Source organism: Phyllostomus discolor, chromosome 5, assembly GCF_004126475.2.
Source record: "Phyllostomus discolor isolate MPI-MPIP mPhyDis1 chromosome 5, mPhyDis1.pri.v3, whole genome shotgun sequence".
Taxonomy (NCBI): domain Eukaryota; kingdom Metazoa; phylum Chordata; class Mammalia; order Chiroptera; family Phyllostomidae; genus Phyllostomus; species Phyllostomus discolor.
In genome coordinates, this window is record NC_040907.2 from 172,118,054 (window position 1) to 172,132,099 (window position 14,046).

A 14,046-nucleotide genomic window follows, 5' to 3' on the forward strand; every position below is an offset into this window, starting at 1 on the left:
CTCTGGCTTAACTAAGGCCTTGGCAGGCATGGATGGTGCCAGGCTTCAGGGCGGAAGTGGCCGTCCCCGTGACGAGGCAGCAGGAGCAGGGGCATCACGACGCTCCTTTCGTCCTCGTCATAGAAACCGTTCGAGGCCCCGCACCGTTTCCGAGGAGCTGGCCTGTCACTGCTGGAAACCATGGTGTGGTGTGGGAGTGTCCCTGCCCTTCTCCTGCCTGAGGACCTGGGCACTGGGCCGGGGGCCTGCCCTCACCTAGCACAACCACATCTGAGTGTGACTTCACTGGCACACACTCTGTTTCCCAATAAGTCCACAGCCGTGGGTGCCGGGCGTTAGGACGGGAACTCAGCCGGGAGGCACGTGGTGTCACCTGCTGTGGGCAGGTCAGCGTCTGGGACGCAGGGCAGCCCGTGTGCACGTGGCTCAGGGTCGGTGTGGGAGTGCGAAGGGGGTGCCTGGGTCCCCCCGGCTGGGCCCCTCTCTGCTTCCCCAGTTTCCTCCTCCCAAAGAACCTCCCGTCACCCTCTCCCTCTGCCTGCTGTGTGTGTCCACACCCCTAGCCCTCATCTCGGGGGGGTTTGTTTGAGGATCGGGGGGTGCGCAGCGAGAGGGGGCTGGGAGGGCGGAGGAGGTTAGGCACTTGACCGACAGACCCACGGGTGGACTTTCTCCTCCCCACCAGCCCCCGCTCCCCCGTGGGCCCTCTCCCTCCGGTTCTGCACCCCAAAGGCTCAGTCCTGGGAGTCTGTTGAGACCGTGAGCAGAACCCAGGGGGGACATGTCCTAGTCTCCCGTTGCTGTGTCCAAGCTGCCTCCCTGGGGTTTAGGCTCTTAAGATGCTTTTAGACGCAACCTTCGTCCTGTCTGTTGACCTCTGGTTTCCAAGGACTTTTTTCGAAAATTGCCATCATCCAGAAGTCAGGCAGGCTTTGCCTCCCTGCCGGGAGCTGTCTAGAGAGGCAGCCACTGCTCACCCCTTTGGGGGCCGCGGGGGCCGACCGGGAGGTCTGTGCGTGTCTCCGCGGCCCTCTCTAGCTGCATGCCCGGCCGTGCCGGTAACAGCATGAAAAGAACGTTTGGTAATGTAATGCAGATTTATTCTCGCCAAGATTACGGTAATGTACCTGCTTAGCATCACTTAATTCCTGGCAGGCGGGTCATGGGGGGTTAAGGGCAGCACCGGGGCCCCGAAGAGGAGGGGTCAGTCTCGTAGGTCTGCCGTTCGCTCGTTCGCGCTCTCCTCCCTGGCATCACCACGGAGAGTGGAGGAGGGGCGGGGTGCCGAGCCGGGCACACCTGCGCCTCCCCGCTGTGGGCCCACATGGGCACCCAGGGAGGGTCATCGTGGTCCAGCCAGGGCTGCAGGCCACTGGGGACCCATCTGTGACGCAGCCACATGGGTGGGAAGGGTCTCGTCCAATCTGGTGCTTCTCAACTAGGAGCTGTTTGGGAATGCCGGGCGCTGGTCGATGGCGACGATGAACCTACGTGTGTGGGTGTGTGTGGTGTGTGTGTCACATGTACGAGGCTGTCCTGACATGTTCATGGCAGGAGCCAGTGGTGCTCAGGGGTCCTGCCCCATGATAGCAATGTGGTCCCGAGAATCAAGGGGACCCGTCGCCTGCTGTCCCTGTTCCCCAGGGGTGGTCCCACAGGTTGCCTCTCACCCACTCATTTCCGTGGGGGCAAAGGCTGCCCGACACGACATCGACGGTCCATGCGGTGTCAGGCGTGGGGTGCGGCAGGCGGGGCTCGCTCTGCTACACGGTCGAGAGAACAGATCTCGGGGACTTCCTCGTGTTGTAAAACCTCAGCTCCGTCCGCGTTAACCAGCTTCCCCTCCCCTCCCGCTGCCAGCCCCCGGCAGCCGCAGTCCTGCTTCTGGTCTCCCCGAGGTGGACTCCCGACACCACGGGTGAGCGGGGCCCAGCAGGGCTCGTGACTCCGTGGCCGGCCTGTTTCACCGAGCATCGCGTCCTTGGGGCTGGTCTGCGCTGCAGCCTGCGTGGGGCTTGCTCCTTTCCGAGGCCAACTTCCGTGCCGTTGCGTGTGCGCAGTGTCGCACTTTCTCTATCCACCCGCCCGCCGATGGGCATTTGGGCTGCGTCCGCCTCTGGGCTGTTGTGAATGGTGCTGCGTTGAGTGTGGGTGTGCCCGTGACTCTGGGATCCTGCTTTCATTTTTGGGGTACAAACCCAGGAGTGGGATTGCTGGACCACATGGCAATCCTGGTGTTCATTTTTTGAGGACGGTCCATGGCGTCGTGCTAGTGGCTGTGCCCTTTTCCTCCCCACCCACAGTTCACAAGGGGCTCGGATTCCTCCCTGTCCTTGCCAACGCCTGTGATTTATCTATTCGTTTATTTTTTTTTTTCATTGTAGCCACCTTACCGGACGTGAGATGGTAAGTCACTGCAGTTTTGATTCTCACTAATGATCAGCAAGGCCAATTATCTTTTCTTCTGTTGTTTGGCCGTAACGGATCCAATTCTCAGTGCAGGAGCTCGTCCTGGGTTCACTGACAGGTTGCAGGAAGGGGTCCGTGCGGTTTTCATCACTCTTGCTTCAGCCTCTGTGAAGTCCGTGTCTGAAATGACTCGTAGGAGCAACGCCCTCCCACCACCGGGCGACACTTGTGATGAAAGGGACCGTCGCGTGGGTGGTGGAGAGGCAAGTGCCACTTTGCAGAGGAGACCCTGCTTCCAGGAAGCTTGATTACAGAGACGGGGTATTTTAGGTGTGAGTTCCAGCGGGCGCAGGCCGGCTGTGGTTCAGAGGGTGGAAGGAAGAGAGGGTGTGGCCGCCATTGCCGTCTTTCTTTTGCTCTGCATCCTGACCTGTCGTTGCTCCCGCTCCCGAGAGCTGCCCTCCCCTCCCTCAGGCGTGTGAAGGCGTGTGTGCGGCCAGCTGCCCCCGGTCACCCACTCTCCGCCAGACGCACAGGCCTGGGTCCAGGGGCACCCGTCGGCCAAACTGGCTGTGCCACCTTTTCCTCCTTCACGCTGGGCTGCTGCTCCTGAGGCCACGCCCCCCACCTTCCAGAGACGGAACACTCCGCAGCGGGAAAGGAGAATCTGTGGCCCGTGCAGTGTTTTAGCTCAACACCTTCCGATGGCATCCTTTGAATATGTGTTTTCTCGAGAAATATGTAAATTAATAATTGCTTCATACATTATTCAAGAAAAACTTATTTGGCATCATTGATAGCTCTTGTAATCTTATATAAAGATATGCTAATGGATTTAATTAAAATAATTATACTGAATAATCTAGCCTGAACTTTACCCTAAAATAGTGTCTATTAATCATCATCAGCGGTAATATTTTTAGGCAGAGAGACACAACGTTAAACCGATACTCGCGAGGAAGGGCGCGTTTCCTTTTTGGTTTACCGTTCGGATTGCGCTGACATTCTCATGAGATGCATGACCCCTCGGTTTGCTTAGAAAAGAGAGTATTTGTCTAATTTCTGTAATCTAAGTTAGGCCAGCAATTAAGAGACTTTTGTAGGCTTTTCTTAATCATCTTACGTGTTTCCTTTTTCTACCTCTGAAACATGGGTCTCTCCGTGTTTCCTGTCCTCCGGCCACAATGTGGCTGAGCTCCCGCCACACCGCCCGTCCTCAGAGCTGCGGGTGCTGGCTGCCCAGTCGGCTACATGGGTGTTACGCAGTGAACCCTGTTTTAAAGGGGACACCCAGCCTCTTACCTTGTTCTTTTCTTTTTTATTAAATTACACAATTTCCCCCCTTTGCCCTCCCCCACCCAGCACCCCACCCCCACTCCCTTCCTCTCTCAGGCAATCAATCCTTCCACCGTTGTCCACGTCTGTGGGTCATGCGTGTATGTTCTTTGGCTACTCTGGGGCAGCTTAGTGAGAGGTATGGTGCTCACCGAGGCCGGATGCTGCTTGTTTGACAGAATTCAGGAAACTCTGAAGCACAGTCCACTTGTATGGATAAACCTCTAGGAATGGCCTGGGTGGGCCGGAAGGTTGGGGGAGGCAGGGCCTGGGGGAATCACCAGGGCGGGGCAGACAGTGAGAGCCAGGTGGATGACGTCTCACATACGGTGCCCGCCTGCTGGCTCGGGGGAGGGGGAGCGCGGGCTCAGAAAAGGAACAGCGGCCTCTGCCGGCACTTCTGTCCGGGAGAAAGCTGTGTCCCCCCCCCCCCCCCCCCCCCCCCGCCTCTCGCCCTGGTTGCTCCCCGTACGCCTCTGACACCTTTCCATCCGCTGCCCCGGCGCTGGGGCTCAGAGGGAGTGAGTCGGAGTGAGTCTGTGTGGGGGCCTTCTCAGGGGAGCTGCTGGGGGCTCCAGAAGCTCCTTCCACAGCCCCGACCCTTGCTGGTGTTTGCAGCAGGAAGTCATGGTGACTCCTCCTCCTGGCCTGGGCCAGGGGGCCCGTAATGGGGCTGAGACTCCTCCCCCCTGAGACATGCCTCTCGATGTTGTCACACGTGTGCGTGGGGCCAGCCTGTTCTACGTCTCTGCCCTTCCCACCGGTCTCGATGTGGTTTCTCCTTGAATCCCGCAGTTGCAGGACTTGCATTTCTGCTGGTTCTGAGTGACGGCTGTCCTGCGGTTTAGTTTTAATTTTGATGCGGGTGTGCAGGGACGCGAGCCGTGTTCCCCCGTGCCGCCACCTTGACCGGAAGTCTTGCCTGTCCTTTAACGTAAATACACATAATTTACTGCTGGCCACGGTTCTCTGTAGTTCGGTCTGTGGGTGTTGTCCCGGGCTTGCTGGCTCTTCATCGGTGCTCAGCGGTGGGGAGCCCTGTTGTGTTGGAGGTAATTTCAGTTTCCCCCGGAGCCGTTGTGCTGTGCCGGAGTGCGCCGGGACTCACCGCATTTCTCAGCACGTCCGCGTGTCAGAGCCCATGCGTCGATGGCCCCGAGGCCCGGAGGCACTGGGAATTGGACTTGTCCGGCCCTGGAGGGACAGATGAAAGCTTTGCCAAGTTCAAAGAGCGAAGCGAGCCAGGACTTAAACTGCCATTACGTTGACTTAAATAGGTTTAAAGTCAAATCTGGAGAAATTACTTTCTCAGGAAGCACACATTGATTTGATCAGCTTAATTAATGACTTAAGGAACCGGCAGTGAGCAGGGAAAGGTGAAGGCAGTGAAGTCGCCCGAATTCCTGTCGGGCAGCTCCCTCCCCCGGCTCCAGCCCCTGGCACTAGGGCACGCCCTCTCCGTGATGGGGTTCACAGGCCAGCCCGGCGGTGAAGGGAGAGGCCCCAGTCCACACCAGGTGCCCTGACTCTAGGGCACCTCCACAGGCCTCACGCCCCGTTACCATCCCCCACCCCCTCCCACCTCCAGTGAATGGCCTGGGGACCGTCCCACTGCCTGCAGGGACCCGGCCAGGGCCTGGGACACACCCTGGGGTCCCGGCCCCCACCCACCACTCAAAAGATCCTCACACGTTCTGAGCAGGATTTTATTAAATAAGCAGCCGACTCACAAAAGAATAATGAGAATGAGACAAAAAGAGAAACAAACCTCTATTACCCTCTGTCCCCATCATCCTGACTCCTTCGTGATTTGACACGCGATTCTCCCGAATATTATCACTTTCTGTAGGACTTTGTGCGTGAAAGTCCTCACCGGACGGAGCGTTGTGCCTGAGAGCCCGTGAGATGCCTGCGGCCGGGTGCCGCGTCGGTGTTTGCACACCCCCCCCCCATCCCACCCCCTCCAGTGACTGATGGTGCGGGCCAGTGTCCGCTGGGCAGCAGGCGGGGTTGCTGGGACGCTGAGCTCTCTCCCCTGCTCACCATTCTCCCGCCGGCCACACGGGCAGGTGCCGCGAGCCTCCAGGTTTTACCCTGAGGAGCGCTGCTTGCGACCGCCAGAGCCCCGAGCCCGCTCTGGGCCCCTACACCTGGCCCCCAGCCCGGAGCCCTGCCCCGTGGCTCCGCAGCTCCTGCCGGAGTGGCTTCTCCTGCCGGCCCCCGGGACCTCTATACCTGGAGGCTTCCTTCCGTGGGCAAGATTCTGGCTGCCGTCTGTCCGCCGGCAGGAGCCCCGCATTGTCCGTGGGGCGCCCTGCCCTGCACCTCCACCTCAGGAGGCTCCTGAGGCCGCAGCTCGTTCCTCTGGGAGGGGGGCCTGGTTGGGGCGAAGCCGCCGCACTCCGCAGAGGAGGTGGGTGCCCTCGCCGTGAGCACCGGTGGGACCCCGAACACCTGGGATTCCGGACCAGGGGCCGGCGCTAGAAGCGGGCGGAGCTGGATGCGGTCTGGAACCTGAGCGGACGGGGGCACGGGCTCCGTGAGGACGTCAGCGAGCCTGCGGTGGGTGTGTGCCGGAGTCCCCTCTGCCGGTCCTGGCTGCCTGCTCCCACGGGGTGGGGGGGGGGAGCCCAGCTTTCCGGGGAGCTAAGGATGGCCACTCCCGAGGTTGGAAAGGAGAGAGGTGGCTGTCCTTGAGAGGTAAGAGGTGGTTTTGTGTGAAGCGCTATCTGTCGGGGCGTCACGGAGGTTCTCCTATCTTCAGGACCCTTGGCAGGCTGGCTGTCCTTCGTTAGTGTGACCTGGGGTCACAGCAGACACGGGCCCCCGCGTCCAGAGGTTTGACGCAGCCCCCGGCGGCCTCGGGGCAGAGAGTGGGAGGTGGGCCCCGAAGGCCCGTGTAGTCTGTCTCGTCTGCTTCGTCCTGCGACGCGGAGTCAGTCCGGTCGCTGCAGGCAGAGGACGCGTAGTTGGGTGCGGGATGAAACGCCCCGCACCGTGCCAACGACGAGCTCCTCGCCCTCGGCACCGGCACCGATTCCACGAGACGCCGCAGACCCGAGCAGTCAGCCGTCCGTGCAAACGCTCGTTATTAGATGCCCGTTTCCGGAAGCGCCCTCGAGGTTGCGGAAGCAGGACTCTCGGAGCCTGAATGGGGTTGTTTCAGTGCAATGCTCTTTTCAGGAGTCGCATCTCGGCGCAGGCCGTCGGGCTCCTGTGACCGGCCGGCGAGCATGGAGCTGGGGTCAGCTCCTGGGGGGGGGCCAGGCGAGCGGTTCTGCAGTGCAGAAGGCTGCCCCCCCGCCCGCCCCCTGTCCTCTCTTGTCCTGACCGCGGAGCACTGGCCTCTGTGTGGTCTCACCGTGACCTTGCAGGTGGACGGACGGCTGCAAGTCCGAGCAGTTTGCGTTCGGGCCAGTGATACCCCTTGGTCTGCACCTCTGCCTTCTTGCCTGAGAAAGGGGGGAATCACAGACCTCCCGGGGGCTGTCCCGAGGGCTCGCTGTGCCAGTGGAGTGGGGCTCCGGGGAGGGTGTCCGGCACGTGCACCGCCCTCACATCTTCCGGGTCAGGAGACTGGAAGCCACCTGAATCTGACCGCGTGACCCGTAGGCACCGGAGGTGAGGCCCCGTGCCAGCATCCTCTCCGGTGTGTCCCATGCCTGTCCGTCCGGGTAGTACATATATTTCTGCTCAGTGGTGAAATGAAGGGGTAGTGTGCTTGCAGTCTTACAGAGAAGAGTTCCATTAACCCCCTCCTTCCTCCCGTTCCCAAGGTAGATGAGAGCTCCCCCGCCTCCAGCCCCAACAACCACTGTCTTTGACCCCCATAGTGTTGCCTTTCCCAGAATGTTCTACAAATGAAATGACTTGTATGTAGCCTCTACTTCTCAGAGTGCATTTGAGGTTCGTGTGTGCTGTGTGGTGTGTTCCCGTGGGCTTTTAAATCTTGCTCATTTCTCGTCCCTGAGTGGCGCATCATTTATTGTGCGGATCCCCCTCCCGGGGGACACTGAGCATGTTTCTAGTTTTTCACGGGTACAAGTGAAGCTGCCACCCACGTTGATGTTCAGGGTTTTGGATGATCAGAAGTTTTCGTTTCACTGGGTCAGTGCTCAGGGGTGCGTTTGCAGGCCGCGTGGAGAGGGTTCATCGAGCTTTGTCAGAAACTGCCCAGTGCGTTTCCGAAGCTGCTGAGCTGGTTTCCTGTTGAGACCAGTGTCTGCAGACCGCGCTCCATCCTGCCGGGGTGGGGGGGGGGGCTTGTTGGAGCAGCTCCGGTGGGTGCCGGGGACGTCCCGTCCGGGGGTTCCAATTTGCACTTCCTGGTGACTCGGGACGCTGGCATCCTTCCACCTGCTTACCTGCCGTCCTGGTATCTCCTCCGGAAAAGCATCTCATCAGGTCTTTGACTCATTTTGGGGGTAAGAGTGCTTTCTTGTTACTGAGTTTTAAGAGTTCTTTGAATATGCTGGGTGCAAATATTTGTCAGATGTGCGACTTGTGGTTACTTCTTCCAGTGTGCAGCTTTGCTCTTATTCTTATTAATTTTTATCTTAGCATAAGCTCTTTGTTTTGATAAGATGCAATTTATCCATTTTTTTGCATGTTATGCTTTTGGTGTCAAATCGAAGAGGTATTTGCTTAATCTGAAGTCACAAGTATCTCCTAGAGGTTTCATAGTTTTACATTTTACATTGAAGATATATGATTCATTTATTGTTACATAGAATGTGAGGTATGCAATGAACTTCATCAGGTGGCGGGGGAGGGGCAGCCTGGGGTCCTTGGTTGTACATCACTTAATTGGCCGTATACATTCAGGGCATTGTGTTTGACCTGGGTGTCTGCCTACTTGTTTTTGGAAAACAGGGCTGACAGTTGTTTAGGTAACGGGTGTTGTATTCTCCAGTGTTTGGGCTGCTCTCCTGCTCTGCTTTCCATTGGTTTTCAGCTTTGACACAACCCCTGGAGGTATTTACGCACGCCTGTTACTTTCCTCTGTTTCGTGCAGGGAGTGGGAGCCGGCCATGTGAAAGGAGTCAGGGTCTTGGGGGGGGGGGGCAGGGGGTGGCGCACAGTCCCGGCCAGAACCCCTAACATGCAGGACCTTCCCCGGATGGACATGGATGAGGAGGCAGAGGCTCTGGCTTCCCATCCGACCGAATCTTAATTCTGGCCCACTTCCGCCCGGGCCGAGTGACCAAGGGCAAAGTAATTGATGTCTCCGTCGTCAGTTTCCTTACCTCCCAGCACCCCTCGCTTCCTGCTGGCCTCTTGCTGGAATTAGAGAGAAAATGTGGAAGTGTAGCATGTAGCGTTATTACCATCCCTCTGATTTTTCCAAGTGTGGGTTTTCCAGAAGATACATAGTATCGATGTGAGAAGTAGCGTTACTACAGACAAAAAAATGATTCCCACCTAAGAGCTGCACAGACACACACAGGAGAACCGACCTGGAGGGAACGAGGGCCGTCACTGTAATGGCTGGAAATGAGAGCGTGGCAGTGGTTTGAACGGTCCAGGACGCCGCCGCGGCCACAGGTCTGCACGTGCTGTATGGAGCCTCGCTCGGGTCGGAGAGGAGATCACGGGACAGCTTCCAGGGCAGGCGTGTGCCAGCAGGTCCTGAGTGCTGGCGTCTAGCGCTGTGACTATGATTATTATTCTGTGCCGAGATGGTAGCAAGTGACCCCTGTTCGGGATCATAGGTTTATTTTTTGTTTTCCGTCATGTTTGGCCATCAGAGTGTGATCTGGAATGTGACCTTTCTCTCCTTGGAATGCGGGGGTTCTTCACAGCCGCTAAAAATTCACGTGAGTCTTTGCGCAGCTGCCTCGGCCTCAGCAGTCTCCTCTGCTCTCGGTTTGCAGGGGGCAGCGCTGAAGTACTTGCCCACGATCGTCAACGACGTGAAGCTGGTGTTTGACCCCAAAGAGCTCAGGTAAGGGGGCGCCCCGGGCTGCAGCCTTCCCTCGGTCCTCCTCCTCCTCCTCCTCCTCCTCCTCGGGGCATTTAGTCAACCAGACGCTCGCGGTTCCGTCTCCCGCCAGCAGGGGTCGGTGCCGTGAATGTGTGCTGGCGGCTGCAGCCCGTCCCTAAGTAGGACTTCGTCTGGAAGGGGCACCCCCCGCCCCCGGGGCACCCCCCGCCCCCGGGGCACCCCCCCCCCCCCCCCCCCCCGTCTCCAGTCGCCACATCTCCTCTCGGAAGGGTTCTGTGCAGCCCAGCGGGCACCTGACGCACATTTGGCATTTGGCCTTCTTCAGGGTGTGACTTTCAGACATACTTGGGGGGTCTGGGTTGTGTTTTCAGCGCCTAGAGAGTCTGGCAGGAGGCCTTGGATATCCGTGCCCCCCTCCTCTTTGTCGTAACTCTCAGCGCTGCCCTGTGGGGGCCCCCGGCTGGGGAGCAGAGGGGCTGGGGGTCTCAGGCCCAAGAGTCAGACGCCACCTGAGATAACGTTGGAAACAGACAAGCAAACAAACTCGGGGGAAGCTGGTCACCGGGCTTCCAGACCCGGGAGGGAGGCCGGGACCGGGTCCTTCCTTTCAGCCCCGGTGGTGCCACCGTCACCCCACGCCCGTCCTCAGAGGTCCCCTGGGTGGACATCGCTGCCTCTGGAAGGGCCAGAGGGTGCACGGTCTTTGTGATCCTGGTCGTCGGCAGCACCGTTTTTGTCCGTTTTTGTTCTTGTTGTAACATTTGACACAAGATACATCGAGGTGACGGCACCGTCGTTACCAGCCTGAAGAGCCACCTGGATATTAGTGAAGGGGCCTGCCTCCCCCGACAGTTACACTGGATGAAACATGCTCATCCCTTGCGCATTCGACCGCGGCCACCACAGGCCCCTCGTGCCCTGGACGGGACGGGTGGCGGGCCCGGCGGGGGGTGCTCTCCTCCCCGGATCATCCTGTGTCCAGTGGGCCTGAGCACTTCCTGTCCCGCGTGGACACGTTGGCTTTCTGCTTCCGGAGGCAGACAGCGCCGGTCAGGGCCCTGAGCGAGACAGGGAGGAACCCGGTCCCTGGGCGCTGTGTCCGCCCTTCCCAGGCCCATGGGCTCATCCCTGTCCCTGGCTCTTACAATGGTCCCTGGCCCAGCGGCCTGGCTGCCCCTGGAGCTGGCCCGAAGACGCTGAATCCCGAGGCACTGCCCAGGTCTGCCGAGTCCTCAGGCACTTCCGGGGGGAATGCTGACATGGGGGCTGTGGCCACAGGCTGAGCCTGTCCTCGCCGTGTGCAGGGACCAGCCCCTCCCCATGGGGGGGGTGGCACCCTGTGCCTCCATGGAGACCGGAGACGATGCCTTCCTCAGGGCCAGCCCCGTCTGCGCCGGCCCTTGGCCCTGTCTGCACGCGGACACCTTGTCTACTGATTAAAAAAAAGAAACGACATGTCACACTACACACGCATTTTTTCTTGTTTAGAAAATTGACTCGTGTGTGGGTGAAACAGGAGACACCCCAGGAGAACAACTCAAACTCAGTTCCCCTGGATCCTTCCAGTTAGTTACCTTTCGTGCACCCCACCGCGCCCCCCCCAGACATGCAGCGACCATCACCGCTCTCCCGACACCCCGCTGCCCCGCGGCCCGAGGCCGCCCTCCACATCATAACCCTTAATGACTCCCATCCTGCTCCGGCCCGGGCCGGCCCGCCATCCATCTCAGTAACAACAAGAGGCGCATCGATTCTGTGCTTTCTCCGCGGGAGACAGGCTTCCCCAGAGCACCGGCCACGCACCATCCAATTAATCTTTACTGCGGCGGCGGCGCGGCCCGGGCGCCGTTACACCCCGCTTTTGTGCTGAGTCAGTTGCTCGCGACGGCCCACTGGCGAGCGGCAGCTCTTCTAGGCCGACACGGGCGGTGAGGTCAAGGGGGGCGGGCCGAGGGGCTGCCCTGCACCTCGCAGCTGGGTCCAGTTTTTTACTGCAGTGAAGTGGGCTACGGTCAGATTTGCTCAGCTCCATGGTCTCTGCCCCTGTTAGCACGAACAGGAGTGGGGTTGCTGGGCCTGGCGCTTTCCCGGAAGACTTTGAATGGCTGCCGTCCCTGTGCCCTCCCCAAGGTCAGACCCCACTCACTCCTGCCGGTGTGCTGGGTGTCTGTCCTAGCAAAGTCTGCCAATATTTGGAGTCATCACTGTATAAACCTGCGCCAGTATCGCTGGGGAGAAAGGACCTCACAATGTTAAGTTGGGTTTCTTTGGTTGCTAGCAAGTATTCTCCTAATGCCCCTTCCTAGGTGCTTTGGCCATTGGTAGAAGTAAATGTTTAAAAGCGTTGCCCCTGAGGCGAGATTTCTGTGCTGCAGCACTCAGCGGTGTCAGTGTTTCAGTGACAGCTTGTCCCAGAGTTCTGTGACGTCACCGCGATCCCACTGTAGGCTCCGTGCACCTGTTACCTGTCCTTCCACGCCCCCACCCAGCCCAGTCCCGTCCCGGGCGCCCGCTCAGCTTGCTGTCTGTCCAGACTCGCCTTCTCTGGGCCTTCCGTATGAAAGGGGCCGTGTGCCATGCGTGTGGCGCCCGTCTCCCCTCACGCAGTGTCGTGAGGTCAGGTGGTCCCTGTTGGAGCCCGTGTCTGAGTTCCTTCTGTGAGCAGGTGACCTGGAGCAGGACCCCGCACTGTGTCTCTCTACCCACCAGCCGGCACCTGGGCCGTACTCGCTCCTGCTTGAGTGTGAAGAGTGGTGTCGCTGCGATTCGTGCTCGAGGTTTCGTGGGGATGTGTATTTTCGTGGCTCTTGGGTGTAGACCCAGGGGAGGAAATGCTGACTCACGTGGAGACCGTTCGCAGCATTGTGAAGAAGAGCGGCCCAGGAGCGTGCAGGGTCGTGCCATCAGCACGGTCCAGGGGCTCCCACTCCCCCCACCTCCCAGCCAACACCCGTTGTTGCCATGTATGTGGTGGCCATGTGAGCGGGTGTGCCGAGAGGAATAACACCTTAAAGGGTCCCTTCCTTGGACGGGACGTCGGCCCGTGCCATGTGACGGGCACCAGCCGGCACCCCGCGGCAGTTCGCGACCACCCACCGGCCTGGCGTCTCCGAGCCGTCCTGTAGCGCTCCGGCCCCTCCGCTGTCCGACCCTAAACGCGTCCACTGTGTCTGTTCTCTCGCAGCACCGTGTTCACCGAGTTCATCCTCAATGTCCCCGCGGGCTCGCTGACCGTCCAGAAGCTGTACTGCCTGATCGAAATCGTTCACAGTGACCTCTTCACCCAGCACGGTGAGTGGCCCCCGGAGAGTTGCCCCGCTGTCCCGTGCGTCGCTGCCCACAGACCTCGCCCCCCTGAATCCTCCTCTCCGTGCTGAAGGAAGTGGGGGGGGGGGCGGCCAGCGACGTCAGCCCCGTGCGAGGCAGGAGGACCTGGTTCTCCCACGGAGCGCGGGCTCGGGCGTCCCGCACGGGCGGTGCGTCGGGGAGGGAGGCGGGCAGAGCCTCCCGGTGTGTGATTGAGGCGGGCCCGGGCCCTTGGGCAATCAGCCTGCATTGTGGCCGTCACCGCGTGTGCGCGGCGCTCCTGGGGCAGCAATCACTGGCCGCTTTGGAGCTGATTGCAAAAAAAAAAAAAAAAAGTGTGAAGTTTTCTTTTCGTGCAGACGCGATGGCTCTGTCTCGGGCCGAACATCGTGGTCTTTGCTGGGGTGTCCCCCAGCCCCGCTCCAGGGAACGCGGGCGGTCGTGATTTCTCTCCTCGTTTACCCCAAGGGGAGGCCTCCATCCCTGGGATCACCTCCCTGCCCTTTTTACCCATCATTTCCCTTCTCCCTGGACTCGCTGAATTCACCTTTAGCGCTTGTCCGGCAGCTCTGTGGAAAGCTGCAGCCCTTTGCCCGACTCCATAGCCCTCCTTGCTTCCTGGAGGCAGCGGCGAGAGCTGCAGAGGGGCGTGAGGACCGAGAAGCACACACTCGAACTCACTCCATCCGTTTGTGTCCAGACGCCTGGCCGCCGTGTTGGCCCTCAGGCACGGCGTTGCTTCGGGGCCCGGCAGCCCCCCTCCCCCCCCTCCCCCGACCCGAGCCGACTGGGGCTCTCGGACGGACGTTCTTGTCGAGCTGGACTGAGATGCTGTGTGTGTCTGGCTTCCGGACCCTGCGCGGGCCTGCTCACGTTAATCCTATTTCTTGGTTTAACTTGGGGAAACCCACTGGACTCTGCCCTTGCAGTGCAGCGCACGCTAAGGGGGATATTGAGGGGACGCAGGTGCTCAGGGAGCCCCTAGGGGACGTTCCTGTGGGCGGTTGTCTGGGGAACAGAACCCCGGCGCACGGAGGGCCGCCCTCCCGGCA

General features: G+C 59.9%; 1 protein-coding gene across 3 annotated transcripts in view; it reads left to right on the top strand.

The window, feature by feature from the left end:
* The window catches only part of DOCK1 (dedicator of cytokinesis 1), a 341,306-nt gene that overhangs the window by 107,677 nt on the left and 219,583 nt on the right, over positions 1 to 14,046 (top strand). For all 3 annotated transcript variants that reach the window (XM_028512883.2, XM_036027442.1, XM_036027443.1), the window contains exons 24-25: positions 9,618 to 9,688; positions 12,873 to 12,979. In XM_028512883.2, coding sequence (XP_028368684.1) covers positions 9,618 to 9,688; positions 12,873 to 12,979 — 178 coding nt within the window. The remainder of the gene's footprint in view (positions 1 to 9,617; positions 9,689 to 12,872; positions 12,980 to 14,046) is intronic.